Genomic DNA, 18205 nt, shown 5'->3' on the forward strand with positions numbered 1-18205 from the left:
TTTGGCAGCTGACACTGGAAGGAAAATCTTTTTGGGGTGCAATGTTGTTGAGAAAGTGCCTGTTAAAAACAAAGACAAAAAGTAGACATGTTTTTCAGAGGTTTGTTTTTAAGAAGAAAATGTGATTTAACTTCTGACCAGGTTCTGACTGCAAATTCTTTTGCTTGAATCTTCAAATCCTTGGGAAACCTAGCCCCCACCTAAGCCGTACTCAGACTGTGGTCGCTCCCTGGTGCAAAGTAGTGTTTGTCACATTCTTGGGAGCGATGCCACTGAGGTGCTAAGTCAGGACCTGGACTGACGTTTGAGTAAACATCTGCTAAGGATGCATTTACCTTCTGTTCTGCCATAATTTTGTTGGCTTTGTTTGATATGGCTTTGTTTCTAAAACACAAGACAAAGACCAAGGTGGAAAAGAGACATCAAAATACAGCCTGAGGGCTTGGCATTCGAAGAACCTGGGAAAAGAGTGGTGGTGGCAATAGAAATGAGGAACCTGAGATGGCAGCTACATTCGCATGACGGGAAACTGAAATGGATGAGCACAGAAGCAATCTGAAGCCAAGCTGACAAGACGTGGCTGTGGGCATGGGGAAGTTACTGATCACCATGCTGGCCATCGAGTAGAAAGACTGTTGGAGGAGTCTTTCCACAGCAGAACAACAACCAGAAAGACACACACACCCTGTGCATTAGAAACCTTACGCCAGCTGCGGTCGTACAGCGCAGAGATGATGGCAGCCCATCTGTAGAGCAGTTATTGCTTTGTGCTGTCCTTGTCACAAGCACTTGGGACTCTGGAGTTGAGCTAAAGCTGCTCGTTTCTGGACAAATGCTGATCTTCTGGCTGTCAGTAGAGCCACGTACATGGTGAGGCAAACACCTCCAAAACCCTTGAGCTTCTGCCAGCCCTGCTGTGCTGAAGGAGGTGCTGGCACACAGCATCCTGGCTGCAGCCGGCACGCTGCCTATCAGCCATGTTTTGGGAAACCTCACGTGCACGAGATGCTTTCTCCTTGGGAGGGGACCTCAGGGGGATGCACACAAGGCTCTGCAGAGCAGAAGTTTCTCTTTTCACGGAAGAAATCCCCCTGGATGGCAGCCCCGGCTGCTGCGGAGAGGATGCGAAGAGGCCTGACAGAGGGATGCTGGTGACTCGGTCTGGTTTTCGGAGGAGGTGCATTTTGGAGCGGCTGACTCCAGAGGGCAGCACGCCGACAGGCTGGCACTCACCGGAGCCAGCCCTGCCTGTGCCGCTGCCTGTGCCTGTGCCTGCGGGGCAGCTCACCAGGGTGATCCGTGATCCTGAGGGCCAAGAGATGGAAGGAGGATCTCCCTCGTGTCCCTCAGCTCCTGGCTGGGCAGGCAGATGATGCCACACCAGTGCTCACTGACATTATTTTACTTTCGCCCTCACCAGGGTGAAATCTGGTCTTGTCTCTGCAGGTGACGCGCCTGGAGCCAGTCCTGAAACTGATGTGGTTGCTAATGCGACCGCAACACGGAGGTGAAACATTTCATGCTGGTTTCAGAGCACTGCATGCTGCGGTCACACCCGCCTCCCTCGCTGGGGTCCCCATGAGACATCTGGGCACTGTTTTCAGTCCACCAAGGGCTTTTGACCCAGAGTAAGTTGTTTGCAACCAACCTCTGTTCCCTATATGAATTGAAGGTGCTTTGATAAGCATACTGAAAGGTCAGCTATTTTCACTGTGACTGTGGCTTGCATAAGAACCTCAACGTCCTCTGCTGCAAGAGCAGCGTTAGTAACTTCCTACTGCAACACTGAATCACAATAGCTTCCCACAGCAACCAGCGGTAAAAATAAACTGGGCAAGGGGAAGTGGACAGCTTCTGCTGTTCCGCTTTCTTGGGCACACTTGAGTCACAAAAAAAAGCCATGTCGAACACAGCACTTGTTTTGCTGATGCTGATGAAATCCGCAAATGGTTCGGAGCATCCGAATACAGAGCGTTTTGCAATAGGGTGCTCATCCTGCTCACAGAGCTGTGTTGTGTCTGTATTTTCCTAAGGATCCAGACTTATGAATTAGACTAAAAGGAAACAGGGACCCCAGCGTATATGAATGCTGCTTTGGTACTGAAGACAGAGGAAAACGTCCTCTTTGGGATATTCTATGTGTCAAGGGTATACAAAAGACCACTGAGGAGACAGTGGCTCTGTTATGGTTTCAGTAGTAGATCTTGGCTTTTTGGAAAAGCAGATCCTGACTGGCTGAAAAGTATCTTGAAGTACAATCCAATTTGTACTTTTTGTCTGAGATGTCATTCGGTCAGCACAGTTTTAAGCTGTATTACAACTAAGACTGTGTGTGTGCACGTGTTTGTTTGCGTATTGGGGGGTGTTTTAAAGAACAATTATCTTTCCTGTTACACAAGATACAGCCCAGGTCTTGAAATGTAGCCAGCTGGGAAAAAGCCCTGTCAAGAGGGTCGGGCCAAGGTTTCAAGGCAAGGCTGGGCAGAGCCTTGAGCAACATGGTCTAGTGTGAAGTGTCCCTGCTCATGGCAGGGGGTTGGAGCTTAAGGTCTTTTCCAACCATTCTATGATTCTATGAGACCTAGTCAGGTCGCCAAGCCTGGGAATCAGTTGGTGAGGCAGACCCCGGCTCTTCCCTTTGTAACAGTATTTGCTGAGAAAGTTTATAGTGAGACAATAAAGAGAACAGACGCTAGGGCAAAAAAAGAGAATGGCTCGTTTGTCCCAGAATGGGGAAGGGGGAGCTGTTCCCTCTCCTGCTCATGCCCATGGATATTTGGAGAGCAAGGGCTTGTAGGATAACCCAGGTGAGAAAGGACCACAGGAGGGCTCTAATCAAACCTGCTTAGAGCCAGGTCAGCCCTGAGGTCAGGCAGGGTTACTCGGGGCTGTTCTGAATCGGGTCTTGAAAACCAACAGGGAGGGAAATTGCACAACTGTCTGAGCAACCCATCAATGTTTGACTGCCTGCATGGTGAAAATAGACTGCCATAGAAGCAGTTCACACAAAACCACATTTTTAATGTCATCCTCCTCATTAAAAAGAGAAAGATCAAATCTATTTTGCAACAGGAACAGTTTGTGTGAGGCATGGAAAACTTCTGGAACCAGAAGACTGATTCACATAAAAAGGCATGTAAAAGATGGAAGGAAACCAGAAGGATGCCTCCAATTACATTCCTGCCTTGAAATTTCAGTATTGCGGCACAAAAGGGTTGTATTTTTAGTAGTGGATACCAATGGGGAAAATACTGTAAAAATAAACCAGAACGCACAGATAAAATAATCTATTTTGAAGCTCATTCTGAGAACGAAAGTGAATCCGAAGGCTTGAGTCGCAGTCAATTTTATTTCGGAACTGTGCGTTGCTGTCAAAGACCAAGGCAGGGCTGGGCATGACCCACTCAAAACCCATGCAGGCTCCGCACCACCGGCCTGTGGGCCGCGTCACTTCACTCCCAGTCCTTTTTCTTGCACTTTTGGCTGAAAACAGGGGGAAGGCGGTGGGAAGCCCGGCCAGACGCGATCCGCCGCGCCAGCAACAAGTTCGCGGTCCCCCGCGCGCCTTCCAGCGCTCTGCCCCCGCCACCTGCTCGGCGCGGGTCCCGCCCCCTGCCCATATTGGGCTAACCCGCTTTCCGCCGCCACGCCTCATTGGCGATGGGGGCGTGGCGGGAGGCGGTGACGGGCGGCTGGGGGCGGAGTCTCCGCTCGGGGCCGCGCCGCCCGGTGTCTGTGCGCGGTTCCGCGCTGAGGCGCTCCACGCCGCGGCGGGCGGGGCTTGTTGCCGCTGTGCCGGCCCCGCTGCCCGCCCCGCCTCCCGAGGCATGACACGCCGAGCCGCCGGCGAAGCCCCGCTTTAATTGAGGCCGCCGGGATGGGGCGCACCGCGTAAGGCAGAGCGGGAGCCGCCGTGCTCCGGGCCGCAGGCAGCGCGTACCCACGGCTGTACGGAGTGGCGCCGCGTCCTGCGCAGCGTTAAGCCCACCCCGGGCCGGAGCCGGGAGGAAGCAGCGGAGCCGGAGCCGCGTCCGGCCGCCGCGTGGGTGGCCGGTGGGGCCGGGCGCTGGCGGCCGCCGTTGCCGAGCCCCATGAAAACGCAGGTCTGGGGGAGCTCCCCGCGGGCGCCCATGGCTGCGGCGATGCCGTGCAAGAGCGCGGAGTGGCTGCAGGAGGAGCTGGAGTCGGGCGGCGGCCGCTCGCTGCTGCTGCTCGACTGCCGCCCCCACGAGCTTTTCGAGAGCTCTCACATCGAGACGGCCATCAACCTGGCCATCCCTGGGCTCATGCTCCGCCGCCTGAAGAAGGGCAACCTGCCCATCCGCTCCATCATCCCCAACCACGAGGACAAGGAGCGCTTCGTCAAGCGCTGCAAGGCCGATACCGTGCTGCTCTACGACGAGGCCACCGCCGACTGGCAGGACGGCGGCGCCGCCAGCTCCGTCCTGGGGCTTCTGCTCCAGAAGCTGCGCGATGACGGCTGTAAAGCCTATTACCTGAAAGGTGAGGTGCCCCCAGCCCTTTCTGCAGCCCTTGTCCGGCCGTCCCCGTCATGCCCCCCGCAGCTCCCGAACGGCCCCTGATTCGCCATCCCTTGCGCGGCCGGGGGTGGCTGGATTGTTTTCTTCCTCCGCCTGATTTATTTTGATTTTTAGGTACGTACTGCGCACACACACACGTTGCATCCCGCTTTAATCCCCCGCACAAAATGGTCGCAGGCTGGAGGCGCCGGGAGCGCTCCGCTCTTTCCTGCCTCCCCTCCCCGGCAGCCGCAGCAGGGAGCCCCCAGCCCCGCCGCTGGGGCGGCCCCTCCGCTGCCCTGTCCCGAGCCGACCCCGGCCGGGGGCCCCCCTCCTCCGGTCTCGGAAAGCCTTCCGAAGGCTCCCGGCGCTAGGCTCCCCTCCAGCCCCTCCGGAAGCGATGGTCAGTTTATTTTTTGAGGTGGGGAGGGGCCCTCCCTGATTTTATTCTGTACCCCCCATCTCCGGAGAGGGAGCGCTTGGGTTTTTCTCCCCCTTTCGCTGGCAATGCCTGCGGGGCTGGGAGAGGGCAGCCCGGCTGCTCCCCCGGCGCGGGCGATGGAGGAGCGGGGAGCCCAGGCCCGGAGCCCGCACATCCCCTTATGTGAGGCCGTTTTGTTTTTCTTAATGTGTTAATGTATATATGCCTATATATATATGTAGATATATTTGTATATTTGGGATTTTTTTTTGTCGTCTGGAAAGATCCCAGCAGGCCCCCGCAGCGGGCTGAGCAGAGCCCACAGCTGGGCTGCTGGGACCCTTCCCATTCTCCCAGTCCGGTCGCTGGGTGGCGGGTTTGAGGCAGGAATAACAGGAGAGTGGAGGCGTGTGTGTGTGGGGAGAGTGGTGAAGAAAGTTGCCACTCGCAGCTCTTTAAAAGACATTGCTGCTTCTTCATAGCCCCCTTTGCGCAGGCGGGGGAGCCCCTGCGGTGACAGGGAGACAGGCAGGAATTTGAGGACCGGCCTTCAGGGCTGTGCTGACAGCACAAGTCTCCTTCAAAAAGGTGACATGGGGGGGATGCACATACATAACCAAGCATGGAGGTTGATCCCGTTCCCCTCCATTCCTTGCCTGTGCCAGTGGGTGAGTCCCCATCCCATCCCGATTTGGGGTTTCCCAGTGGGCTCTGTGGCTCCTTTGCTTTGTTTTCCCATTTCTCTCCTCAGTCCTCCTCATCCCTGGGAGGAAGGAGCAGCTTTGAAGTTACTCCTAAGCTCTCCCCGTGGGCAGGGGAGGAGCTGAGCCCCTTTCTCTGCCTTTTTCCAGGAGCCTCGGTGGGAAATGTTTCCAATTAAAATTCCAAAATGGCTCCTCGGCGCTGTCTGGCGGTGCGGGGGGAGGAGGAGGATGAGGACGAGCCTTTTTCATGAATGGATGTGGCAGGAGCTGTCTGTCCTGCTCAGTGACCCGCCACAACCACGGAACCCACTAACAAAGTTTCCAGGAGGCCTTTCTAATTAAACCATTTGTCAGTGTCAGATACCGATGGCTGAGCTCTGGTTTAATATTGCCTGGAAAGGAGGTAGATCTGTGGGGTTTTTGCTTCCCTGCCTCTGCCTTCCTTCCCAAGCTATTGAGGTGCGAAGCTGAAGAAAAGAGCTTGGGAGCAGACCTGAAGGGTCCCATCCCTCCTCAAGCCTGCTGTGGTTTGGGTGAAGAACCAGCCTGTGACACTGCTGTCATAAAATGTGTTAGTAGTGTGCAGATCAGTGTTTGGCAAAACTTAGGGCCTTTATTCCTCCTTGAAGGAGAATGCTTTTATTGGGTTTTACTGCCTGGGCTGAGTATGTGGTGGTGGTTCTTACTTTATCTTTTTAGATGCATATACTTTTATGTTTTTCTGACTGGTGGCATAATAGCTCTTGCCTAAACTGCCCCAGACCCATGCTGCTGAGAAGCAGAACAAGGCAAGATTGTCTCTTGCCATCGATTTTATTTTTGGACTTTTGTTTCTTTTGTGATTGAGATTTGGACCTTGTTTATCACAAGCAATATCAAACTTTGTAAGAAACACTCTTTGGTTTCCTGGGACCTGTTTGGTCAGTAGCAGTCTGCCCAGGGAAGATGAGAGAACAGGGAGATGCCTTTCTTGGTGTGAAGTTGAAGGTGTACCAACTTTTTTGCTGGCAAAGACTTGCTAAGTAACATGTATATATGTCCAGGTAGATGGACTTCCCTTTCTGAACAATAAAACATCTTTTTCTCTCTGCTTCTCCCCTCTCTCCTTTCCCCCTTCCCAGGTGGCTTTAACAAGTTTCAGACTGAGTATTCAGAGCACTGCGAGACAAACCTTGACAGCTCCTCACCCAGCAACTCTCCCCCAGCATCTGTCCTTGGCCTGGGAGGGTTGCGGATAAGCTCCGACTGCTCAGATGGTGAATCCGACAGGGAGCCCAGCAGTGCCACGGAGTCGGATGGAAGCCCCATCCCTAACAATCAGCCTGCCTTTCCGGTCCAGATCCTACCTTACCTGTACCTGGGCTGTGCCAAAGATTCGACCAACTTGGACGTCCTAGGCAAATACGGCATTAAATACATCCTGAATGTAACTCCCAACCTGCCAAACATGTTTGAGCATGACGGAGAGTTCAAGTACAAGCAGATCCCCATCTCAGATCACTGGAGCCAGAACCTCTCGCAGTTCTTTCCTGAGGCCATTGCTTTCATTGGTAGGTAGTTGGCAGAACATCTCTTTTTGTACTCACTGCTTGGGAATGTGGCAAGCTGCTTCCCAGGGCTGTTGCTCATCTCTGGCCTCACCTCTCTGGGGCATAGCATCAGCTCATGCTGCCAAGGTGACACTTCTGGTGTGTGTCACCTGGCTGGGTTCAGGGAAGCCTCCCCTTCCAAAATTCAGCCCTCTTACAGCATCTCAGGTTACCTGCAGGTGTGGGACCAGCCCCGCTGTCTCTTGCCCTCATATGGTATTTTCATTTGTGTGGAATGGCTGAAATGAGGTGGTGGGGAGCTCCTTTGCCTGCTTACTTGGAGGAATGAGTGAGATGGGAATTGCATTAACATGACTGGTGCCAGCAATTCCGTAGCCCCAAGTGTGGTAAAAATCTGGGAGGGGGGAAGAATGTTCTTTTCCTGAGGGGATTTGCTAGTCTAGTTGTGATCCTGCTGTAAGTCTCCCTAGCATAACTAACTCCTTGTATGGATGCTTCTCCTAAGGTAAGTGTCAACACAATGAGTTAGTGATTATAATTACACTGCAGAGCTCAGCTGGAAAAACTGCTGTGCAGACAGCCCCTGAGAAGGCTTTGGCTGGTTGTGGGGGGAAGCTGCAGGGAGGCAGATCTCTTCTCCCAGGCTAGCATTGACTTTAAAAATTGCTTCTTATTCTGTGAGAAGTGTCTGTTGGGCTGAATAGGGATGTACACTTCCAGCATGACCTGTGCTGTGTGCTCATGATGGTCATTAGCCTAATCAGTTCTGATTTATGGGGGGGTGAATGGCACAGGTAGTCATTGCCACCATTAAAAACCCTATGGCTCAATATCTGATTAAAGACATTGGTACTGGTAGAGGGGGACCTTTTCCTTCAGGCTGAAATCTGTGCAGCCTGTTTCAGTGCTGCTTTGTTGACCCTGCTGCATGCTCTTGTTGTGCTGTAAGGCCTGAAATGGGGCAGGGCAGCGGCAGGTCCTCGGCTGCTCTTCAGCCATCCTAAACCCCTGGTATCCATGTGCTTTCCTGTGCCCCCAGCTTCTGTCCTCCTGTAACACAATTGTGGTCAGAAGCAGCTTCAGAGTGGCAGCAGGGACCCATCTGATGTCCTATCTGCACTTCCCTCATGGATCGTGGTCAGGGGTGAGGTGCTGGCATGTGGCATTTGGGATCTGTCACCGATGTCTGTGAACACTGCGCTTGTGCTTTCCAGTTAATGACAGGAAATGGAGGATTACCTCACTGTAAAGCCAAACACCAAGAAATGTGGCTCAGGTCAGATGAAAAGCAAAAATGTCTCAGAAAAGTGTTGAATGGGGAGGGCTGGGTACACGGGGGGTGATTCCCCGCTGTACTGGAAATTCTTGCCTGGTTTTGGGGGCTGGGGCAGAAAACCTGTTGTGGCTGTGGTCTGGATTTTGTTTTGTCTGTCTTCTTTGCCCTTCCCTGCGCTTGTGATGCCAGAGTGTCTCTTACCTCTGTCTTTGCCTGAGGATCCTCTTTCTCCTGCCACCCTCTCCCTCCCTGACAAGCTCTCAGTCAAATGACTGACTTCAAATAGGGCTGCCCAGAAGTAAGCAGTGCTGGGTACTTGCATGCATTCAGTGCTCTCAGCGGCGTGTCCCTCTTTCAGCACTAAGATGTCGATTCATAAAGGGATCACGCTGTTCCGGCTGTGTGAGAGACAATGAGTGTGTGTGTGCTTTTCAATCGGTGGCAAGGGAGGGGAAATCTCGTCGCTGTTCTCTCGCCATTTTTTGGTCCAGCCTGCATTCCTGCTCCCTGCTACCATTCATCCTAAGAGGCTCCTCCAGCACAAGCACTTGTTTGTAGTGAAGTGCATTTCTGTCGATCCTAAAGAACAATTTCACAATAAGGGAAGTTCCTGCACTTCAGACTCTGCTTAAATTGCCTTTGACTACATTCATGTAACTTTCTAGTGGAAGGAGGACAAGAACAGCAGAAGAGAATAGCTTGTGTGGTGCTGGGCTACAGCCCCACATCAAGTGCCTAGCCTTCCCCAGTTAGTTGGTGTTGAGGTAGGTGTGCTGTGCCTGACCACCAGCATCTCCCTGGAGCTGTTGTCTCCAGCTCTGCCTGCCTTCTGTGGGATTTTCCGTTTGTCTGTTTGTATAGAGGGTACTGATGCTCCTGAGGCAAGGGATGTGTTGCTAGGCTGATTAATAACACTCAAGCATGTGAGATGGTTGGTTTTGCTGTGCGAAACAGGGATGTGCATCTTCACTGTGCAGTGGGAACATCTCAGAAGCCCTCTGGGGAGAGATGAGAGTGTCAAAGGGACATGAGATGTCACTAGGAGCTGGGGATCCAGTTCTGGCAGTCATCCTGGTCCTGGGAGCTTGCAGCTGCCACCTGGCCCTGCTCCAAAGCCATGCATTTTTGGTGCAGAATAATAGACTCCCCCCTTCCCCTTGTCTTGTTTCAGATGAGGCCCGTTCCAAGAAGTGTGGGATCCTTGTTCACTGCCTCGCTGGCATCAGCCGGTCCGTAACAGTCACTGTCGCCTACTTGATGCAAAAACTCAACTTGTCCCTGAATGATGCCTATGACTTTGTGAAAAGGAAAAAATCCAACATTTCCCCAAACTTTAACTTCATGGGCCAGCTCCTGGACTTTGAGAGGACTCTGGGACTCAACAGCCCTTGTGACAACCGCTCGCCCAGTGAACAGCTTTATTTCACCACCCCTACCAACCACAACCTGTTTCAGCTGAACACTCTGGAGTCCACATGAAGGGGATGCTGCCTGGTTGGGAACTTGAGCATCGAATCGCTTCTCTTGAGCATTTCAACTCTTACAAAAGTATCTGTCTTGCCAGGCAGCTCTGAAACGACTAGCTTCTCTGGGCAGAGGTGCCTGATCGCTGCTTTAAGAAGGCTAATGCCGTTCATTAGTATCCTGATCAAAGTGGTTTGAAGAGGTAGTCTTTTTACAGGGGGTTATTTAATATGGGCGATGTTACAGCGTTTTGAACGCAGCTGTCACCGGCAATAACCGCTTTCCTGGGTGCATTGGGACTGTCAGAACACGCACATGTGTGAAGAGCTACCAGGGGTTAGCTTGCTGTGGAAAGTGAGGAGATTTATGCACTTGGAAACCTTGAACAAAAGGTGTTGGGCCAAGACTGTTTTAAAACCCAAGTTTATTTTTTTTTTTTTTTTTTGATTAAAAAGGTAGATCTTACTCGAGCTTTGGGTTCAAACTCTTTTTAAATATGTAAGTTCCTGACTGTTTGTACAGACGAGGTTGCAAAACCAGTATTTTATTCTGTTTCTTGGTTGATCATTTATTATTTTTTTTTTTAATCAAATGTTTATATTGACCAAATGCATTTTGCACACTTTGTGAAGCCTTGGTATGTCCTGGCATATTACTGGGTACTCCAGAGAGAGATACATGCTGCTGCTGTTGTTGTTAGCATCTGGTAGGAAGCTTTGTTATGTGTGAAGGCCAGTTGGGCTTAAACGCAACCCCTTCACCACTCCTGCACTCACAATCACAAACTCTGCACTGATTCAGCCAAGGTGACTAAGCCGCAAGCTTTTTTTAAAGCCACCTCTGCCAAAAACAGTTTGCTGTTGCCAGAGGTAAAACTCTTGCAGCCTTCAGAGTTGGTAGAAGCATGTCTGAGCCCAGCTTCATTCTCTGCTGCCTGTTGACTGACTTAACGTCATCCAGCTGGCCTGAAACCATTCCAGCTTCCCGAGTACAGAAGGTAGTTGTGATGCTGGCATTTCTTGTGCACACTCGATCCTTTCCCATGTGTGCAGGGCAGAGGGGGGAACACAGTGAGCGCCTGGAGCAGAGCAAGGATTGTGTAGCGGGGTGGGACTGAATCGTCACGCATGGAGCGTGTGAGGGGAGTGAAGAGATGTGGAAATGATGAGGAGAGCGTTGTAACAGAATTTTTTTATATATATATATATATGAATATATATATTAACTGGCAAATTCTGAGATGATTGGAGCTTTCAACAGAGGTTCTGATTTTTTTTCCTTCCTCTTTCGAGTAACTTTATGCTGTGCCTTCTATTCTGAGAAGACTTGTTTATATTTCTGGCTAGTGTTTGGCAAACACCTTATACCAAGCTGGGAGGGGAGGAAGTGGTGATAATTTCTGGGAGGAGGGCAGAACGGATTTGGAGATTTCTTTATTGGCTGCAATGTAGTCCCTCCTTTCTCCCCCCTCCCTGTCCACTTTAACTCTCATGTAACTGAAAAGAAAAAAAAAAAAAGCCACGGATTTTTTTCTAAATATCCAGTTTTTTGTACTTTTTTCAAGAAAAAGAAAAAAAATAAAAAAAATTCATCTGGAGGAATGTTTGACGCTGTCACATCCCGAAACCGGTCTTTTTTGTTAAAGATGTTACCAGAATGTTGGAATGAGCTTCTCTTTCTTGTTTTCTGGTTGTTTTTTGTTTGTTTGTTCATTGAGTTTTGTTTGCAACAATGTTGGGATCGTGGGTCATTGGAAGGGAGAATGGGTGTAAGTACAGTTGTGAGTGAGAAAACTGAGAATATCCTAATTGCATCTTACCTCATGGAGGAATTTATTTTTTCAGGGATTTTTGGACAGTGCATCTGTATTGCATTACAGCTAAGCTGGTTTGTAAAGGCTTCCTGTGCTCTTAGTGGTCTTTCTTCTTTAAAGAAAAAAAAAAAGAATAAAAAAAAGATGCATCTTCTGATTAGTCCAAGTGAGAGCTTGTTAGTGAGGAATGGTTCTGCTTTCTGAGTTATGAAGGAAAATCAGTGACCCTATATATACTGATCCAATATTGGGACTTTGTTTATATTGCAAATAAATATTATTTTTTCTTTAAAACTGATGTTTGTGTCAGATGCTTGTTCTAGCATTTTTAGCCCTTACAAGGCCTGCTGCTCTTACCCGTTCTTTTTATGGTCGATTAGTATTCTTCTGTGACCATGAAGAGCATTTGCTGGGCAGTGTTCAAGTGGGGTGTTTGGTTTCATGCACAGCTTAATTTTTAAGTCTGGTGGTAAAAAGGAGAGGGGGAGGTGGAAGGGTGAGGAGAGGGATAAGGGGGTATTGGGTAAACCAGAGAACAAAGAACAGCTTCAGAATGGGACCGCCTTTCACCCCAGCCATTCCTCTGCCCCAAAAATAAATAGATAAACTAAAGACACTTTTGTTTGCTGTTTAAGCGTGGCCTACAAAGGCATGGAAAGGCCTTTCCCACAACTGTTGTGATAGCAGACTTCATTTCACTAGGAAAGCAAATAGTCTTGGCCTTGTGGACAGCCACCTGATGACTTCTGGGTCTCCCAGGGAGCATGGGAGCCCCCTCCTGCATCCTTGGGTGGGGAGCCAAGCCTCAGGCCATGGATGCAGGTGGTTTGTGGGAAACCTGGAGGGGCTGATGAAGATGCTTAGGGTGAAATGTGGTTCCAGGCATCTGAGCGCAGCCCAGCTAAGGGAGCAGTGGCTACTCATGCTTCTGCTTGTAGCTGGGCAGGAATGGGTTTCCCCCTCTTCCCCAGTATTTTTTGTTTTAACAGAAATGACAAGAAATGAAATGACTATTTGTTCAATTGTTCAGTTCCTCAGTGTGTGTTGTCTTGTTCTTTTAACCCTAGGGCCTGAGTACCAAAAATGTCTAGTTTTATTCCTGAAGGAGCTCAGGGTGGCAGGAGCAGAGCCCATTGCAGAGCAGGGGAGGTAGTCAGAGGCTAAAGCAGGAGCCAAGGGAGCGTGTGTGTTTGTTTACTCCTTGACTGCATGATGGGAGTCTATGTACTGATTTAGAGACCTATTTGTGGCTTGACAAATGAAAATCTGCCAGGTATGCAGGGAAAAGAAGACCTTTAGGTTTTCCCCTGTAATTACATGGTAGAGTAGCTCTTGAGGAAGATGCGAAGCCATGCTGGAGGCTGGCTGTGCACTGAAGGAGTGTAGAACAGCTTGTCAGGTGTATGGCTATATTTGCTTCCATTTAATTTCCTGTTATGATTTTCTGCTAATTCTGATTCTGTGGAATAGGATGTTAGCAGTTAGCACTAGTTCTGTAAGCACATTTGCATGGTAGCTGTGTTGTGGCTGGCTGGAACAGCGCTGCTGCTGCTTGTGACAGCCTCAGTGAAAGAACTGGTGTACAGGCAGCTCTTCATCAGGCAGGTGCCTACGGATACCTGGTCCTGGGAGATGCAAGTCTGTTGTAAGTGTCCCACCACTGCTGCACTTGAAAGCCCTGTTGCCAAAGGAAGGAGATGGCTTGTCTGAAAACCATCCTGCCATCTCCAAAAGCTCTTTCCTCCAGGACCCAAAGGAGTTTTTTCCAAGCTTCCTGGCCTTGACAGCAGGGAGCAGCCAGCACGGCTGGTCCTCGGCCATCAGTGTTTTACAAATGTCTTGCACCATGCTTCTTGGCTCCGAGGGGTTTCCTTGGAGACCTGATGTCTTGTAATTTAGTGAGAGGGCAAGAACTGACATCAGGAAAAGGACAATGCTGGAGAAATAGTTACAGAGAAAAAGAGAGCGTGGGGTCTGTCTGCACTCCCTTGCAGAGGCAGGCACGAGCACTAGCTGAGTGTAGGAGCACAGGCTGAGTGAGAAAGCTGGTTATGTTCAGATCTGTGGAATTTGGCAAGGAGATACGGCTTCCCACATGCTCCTCGCTTAACCCATTGAGTCCAGACAAGCAGCTTGTATGATGCTCTGTGGTGCTCTGCTCTACAAAACCAGGTAATCTGCCTGGGCACAGAGATCTGCTGTCCCTAGGTTTTCACTTGTAATGCCACAAGCCCTCAGGCAATATGTGTGGCAAGTTATCTTCCAGCAGCCCTCTGCGCTTCCCATCCTGCTGCCCTCTGTGCTACCTGGCAGAGCCTTGCTGCTCACCCCAGCCAGAGGGAAGGAGAGCAGGGTTAACTGTTTGATGTCTTGTGAAACAGCAGAGCAAAGAGTAGGTTCCTGGGGCAGTGCAGTGAGGATTACTTGTGGTCATAGACGAGGATACAGAGACAATGCAAAGGCGGGAGAGGTGTGTTCCAAACAGCCACAGGAGGGAGGCACTGGTGGAGGCGGCACCAGGAGCCCAATGAGCAGGACATGAGCTTGGGGAAGGGGCTTTGGATTTACTTGTAGTTTTCTTTCCCTTGCTTGTGTCCCAAGGGAAACCCATCTCCTAGGCCCTTATTTCTTGGTGTGGCATCCAACATGCTCTGAGCATGATGCAAGTCAACCTCTGCAGCTCTGAACTTGCCCGCTGTTGCATCAACCAGAGACGCATGTGGGAAAGCAGACTCTTCATGCCACCATCTGAATTTGGGTGCTCGCATTTCCAAGGTAACCAGGTTATTTGTGGGCTGTTGTTTTCTTTTTTTATCCTTTCTGTGAGCAAATCAGGCTATTTGCAGTGTGGCAAAGGCATGTAAATACTTCAGTTGATCAACACATCCCTGTATTTACACCCGACTGGCATGGGCTGTGGTAGTCATGCTCTGGACTGCTCAGAAAGTATGTGAAAGTGGGCTTTCTGCCAGATTTTGTGCCATTTGCTCCTGTGCTTCCTCAAATCTTTCTCTTAGTCACGCTTGAGGTCTGAGTGCTGGGCTGACTAAACGTAATTTGGGATGAGAGAGTGGCTGAGGAAATGCTAGGTAGGGAGAGCAGCTCATGGAGGTCCCATCCAGCCTTCAAGCCCAGTTTCTGCGTATTCCTCTATTCCAGCTGCAAAGCTCTCCTTTCTACTGGCTTTGTCTTTTGACCTTCTTGCTGTGTTGCCCAGCAGCACAGGCCCACAGACCTGTTAGCAACGCCGTAGCTGCCACAAGATCACTGCACTTGTATTGCACCCAGGAGGCTCGCCATAACAGGATGGGGGCAAGCAGGTTCTGAGGGCTGCCCTGGTGTGGGGTCCAGGCTGCCACATGTGGTTCAGCAAGTGATGTGATGATGAAGCAGCAGATGTGCCTGTTTCCCGGGGGCCATGCTGTTTAGACAGCTGTTTGTGTGGCAACTATGCGGTGTCTGCCTTAAATTGGCGAAAGCCCGTGAAGTGGGAAGCAATGCTGCATCGTACCTCACGGTAGCGCTCTCCCGGGCGGCCAGTGGCAGCCATTTTATGCCCCTCTCTCCACAGCACGACGCTTCCGGTTAGACTTCAGGGCAGAGCTCTCCGCGGGTGGGCTGTGGCAGTCATTTTGTGTCCCTCCTCTTCACAGCACGCCCTTTCCTGTCGTGGCCGCAGCTGCCCTGAGGAGGGTGGACAAACCCCCTTTCTGGGACAGCAGCGCTTGTAGTGAGGGGTGGAGAAGTACCCGGGTGAACACGGTCTGCACTTCCTAGCCTGGCTGTGTCTCTGCTCTCACCTTCATCCTCTCCAAAACACCTGAGGAGGTGCTATGGCACCTCCTGTGGCACCTGAGGAGACCCTGACTGGTGGCCTAGGAAGGCTTCGAAAGACTCATGGCCATCACAGTGACACAGAAACGTGGCTGGCTCTTGCGAAGGAGGTGTGGGAGGGTAAACAGTGGGGAGAAGAAGGCTCTGTGTGAAGAACCTGAGTCCCTCAGCCTAAAATGGTCGCAGCAGTCCTTGGCAGCCATGATAGCAGTGGCACCAGTGGTCAGAGACTATGTGGTGCTCGCAATGGAACTGTAAGTTCTGGGTGCCTGAAGGCTCGCTCTTCACACCTCCATGCTGCCCTGCTCAGCCGTGTTGGGATGGTGTTTTTCAGGTTGGGAGCTGGGTCAGGGCGGAAGCTGTGGTTCAGCTTTGATGGCTCACTCAAGGGTTGGGGATTAATTATGGGTTGGGAATTAATCATGCAGCAGGTGCAGACACCCAGGCTGGCTGTACAGCCGCAGACTGCTGGTGCTCAGCATCTGTGGGGTGTGGGGACCCCTCAGTGCTGGAGCAGTAGGGACCCCCTTCCCCTGCCTGGTGCTAGGCGAGACCACCAGCACTCTTTGGCTTTTCTTTTTCCCTTCTGGTTGGTTGTGCTCATAGCCGAACTTGCACTTGTTCTGCATTTATTCTTATTTGCTTTCACTGTTTTCTCCCGTTTTTGTTTGTGTCTTTGAATAGTTGGGATTTGACGTACTCTCACGTGGCAGCTGCTCTTGCAAAGCTGAGGCCCTTCTGCAGGAGAATGGAGCCCTGGCTTTCTCCCAAAGACATTGGGGCATGTTGGAAGTGAAGACCAGCTGTGCTACGGGAATATCTGGGGGGATGTGTATCACTTCTGTGCTGCTCAGTGTTGCAAGTGATCCAAGACCATGTAGGGCCTCAAGAAGTATCTGATGAGGGAGCCACGTATGAGTGGAGGAAGGGGAATTCAGACAGATTTATTTATTTTCCTACTTTCTTTCCCTGGAGAAACATCTGGCTTATGTAAAGCCATTTGCTGGGGTTCTCACTCCTTTATTTTGAAAGTCTCTGCATTCAGGCACTCTGCTCTTCTCATCTCCCTGCTCCTGTCATCTCCCATCATTGCCTCAAAGGCAGATTCTTCATGATTTGGGGTTTTGTTTTTATGAAGTTTACTCTTTGGTTTTGGTCTGTGTTGCCTTTTTATTTCTTTTTGTTGTAATGGACTACTCTAGTTTGGCTTGTGGTTTTGCCTTGTTTTCTTTTGAGAGGTGAATTGTTGTGATAAACCCTGCACAAAGTAGAAAGGAGCAGACTGCTGCATTGGCAGGACCGTAGTCACTGGTACGGCATTAGTGAAGCCGTGTGCCAGTGAGAAGCTGAGCTCTGAGTTTGATTTCAGGTGCAACGTGCTAGAAGCACAGCATTTTTTTGGTATGGGAGCTTTTTGAACTGAAATGTGTATGGGGGGGACAGTTAGAGGGGTTGTGACTTTGGGTTTGGAGTAAGTGCTCTTCTTCCTTTTGCCATTGTGGCTCTAAATTGGACCTGTCATTTTACCATGCAGTCCTGGCAGTGAAGTGCTCAATACCTGATGGAAGGTTTACACCTCTGCTGTAGTTATGCAGTTTGTTTGGGTCCCACTCTAAATTTGACACTTTCTCTCCCTGGACAGCTGATCCTCTGCTGCTTGGAGCAGGCAGCGGCCTAGGCAGGATCCTCTTGGAGCTATGTAAAGTGGGATGTTGAATGTGAGTGTGGGGGGATTGAGGGTGCTGAGCCCACAGAAAGCTGCCCTCTTCTCTGACAGAACAAGGACCAGCACTGCCATCAGCTCTGTTTCCATGTCCTTTCTACCATTCATCACATTCCCTTTGCCCCCATTCAGCTTTTGAATGATCCTGCACTAAAGGTTCAAGCAGGCTCCTGCATGTCTTGGCTTTGCATCCATTTGGCAGGAAGCTGAGAGAGATGTTTGGAAAAGTCTTGTTTGGGTTTTTTATTTTTTATTTTTTTTTTTTAATAAGCTTCACTATTCATTCATTCCCCAAATAGCTTTCCCTCTCATAGGACAGCATCTTCCTGCTAGGACAGACCTAGCCTGTTCTGACAGGCAGCTTATCTGCCTTGCAGCTCTGACTACTTCCTCTGTTTCTTCTTTGTGTGGGAGGTGTTTTGTCTTTCCAAACTTCTGCTGACTTCAGTGGGCACTAGCTTGTGCCCAAACATGCACTGATAGTACAGTTCCGTGCTGAAATTCACCACTGATTTTTATTTATGTCTGTGCAGCATGTTTTTATTTGTAAAGGGATGGACTTGAGTGGTTTGAGAGGAGGGCAGGAGGGTTGCTGAAAGTTAGTGAAGCAGAGGTTCTCCACTGATCTGTCTGCCTTGGTCCAGGGAGTCCTGCAGCAGAACATGGTGAAGGCAGTAGTGTTGAGGGGTGCCACGCTGATGGGAGGTCCAAATAAAGGGCTGAACTGCACAAAAACTGTATCAGAAAAAGCCCAGAGCAGCCAGCTTGTTGCTTTCTTTGTTGCCAGCTGCTCAGGCAGCTTTAGAGAAATTCCCAGTCTAGTTTTAAGTCTGGTAATAGTGGAGAGAAGGGCGTGTGTATGCATGAAGCAAGATTTACAAATGTCAGTATTTTTAATGA

At 50.5% G+C, this 18205-nt stretch overlaps 1 protein-coding gene across 1 annotated transcript; it reads left to right on the top strand.

The window, feature by feature from the left end:
* Positions 1 to 3974: 3974 nt before the first annotated feature.
* DUSP7 (dual specificity phosphatase 7) lies at positions 3975 to 11994 on the top strand. The gene is made up of 3 exons (XM_080625455.1): positions 3975 to 4503; positions 6767 to 7195; positions 9643 to 11994. Exons 1-3 carry the CDS (start codon positions 4092 to 4094, stop codon positions 9948 to 9950), a joined length of 1149 nt encoding a protein of 382 aa, XP_080481581.1. The 5' UTR covers positions 3975 to 4091; the 3' UTR covers positions 9951 to 11994.
* The last annotated feature ends 6211 nt before the right edge of the window (positions 11995 to 18205 follow it).

Source organism: Psittacula echo, assembly GCF_963264785.1.
Source record: "Psittacula echo genome assembly, chromosome: 9".
In the NCBI taxonomy this organism is placed as follows: Eukaryota; Metazoa; Chordata; class Aves; order Psittaciformes; family Psittacidae; genus Psittacula; species Psittacula echo.

Excerpts from the sequence above, each read along its gene's own strand:
- DUSP7 (XM_080625455.1), top strand. The coding sequence starts at position 4,092 with ATGAAAACGCAGGTCTGGGGGAGCTCCCCGCGGGCGCCCATGGCTGCG. Across the intron at positions 4,504-6,766 it reads TAAAGCCTATTACCTGAAAG|GTGGCTTTAACAAGTTTCAG; the intron begins GTGAGGTGCCCC and ends CCCCCTTCCCAG. Across the intron at positions 7,196-9,642 it reads TGAGGCCATTGCTTTCATTG|ATGAGGCCCGTTCCAAGAAG; the intron begins GTAGGTAGTTGG and ends GTCTTGTTTCAG.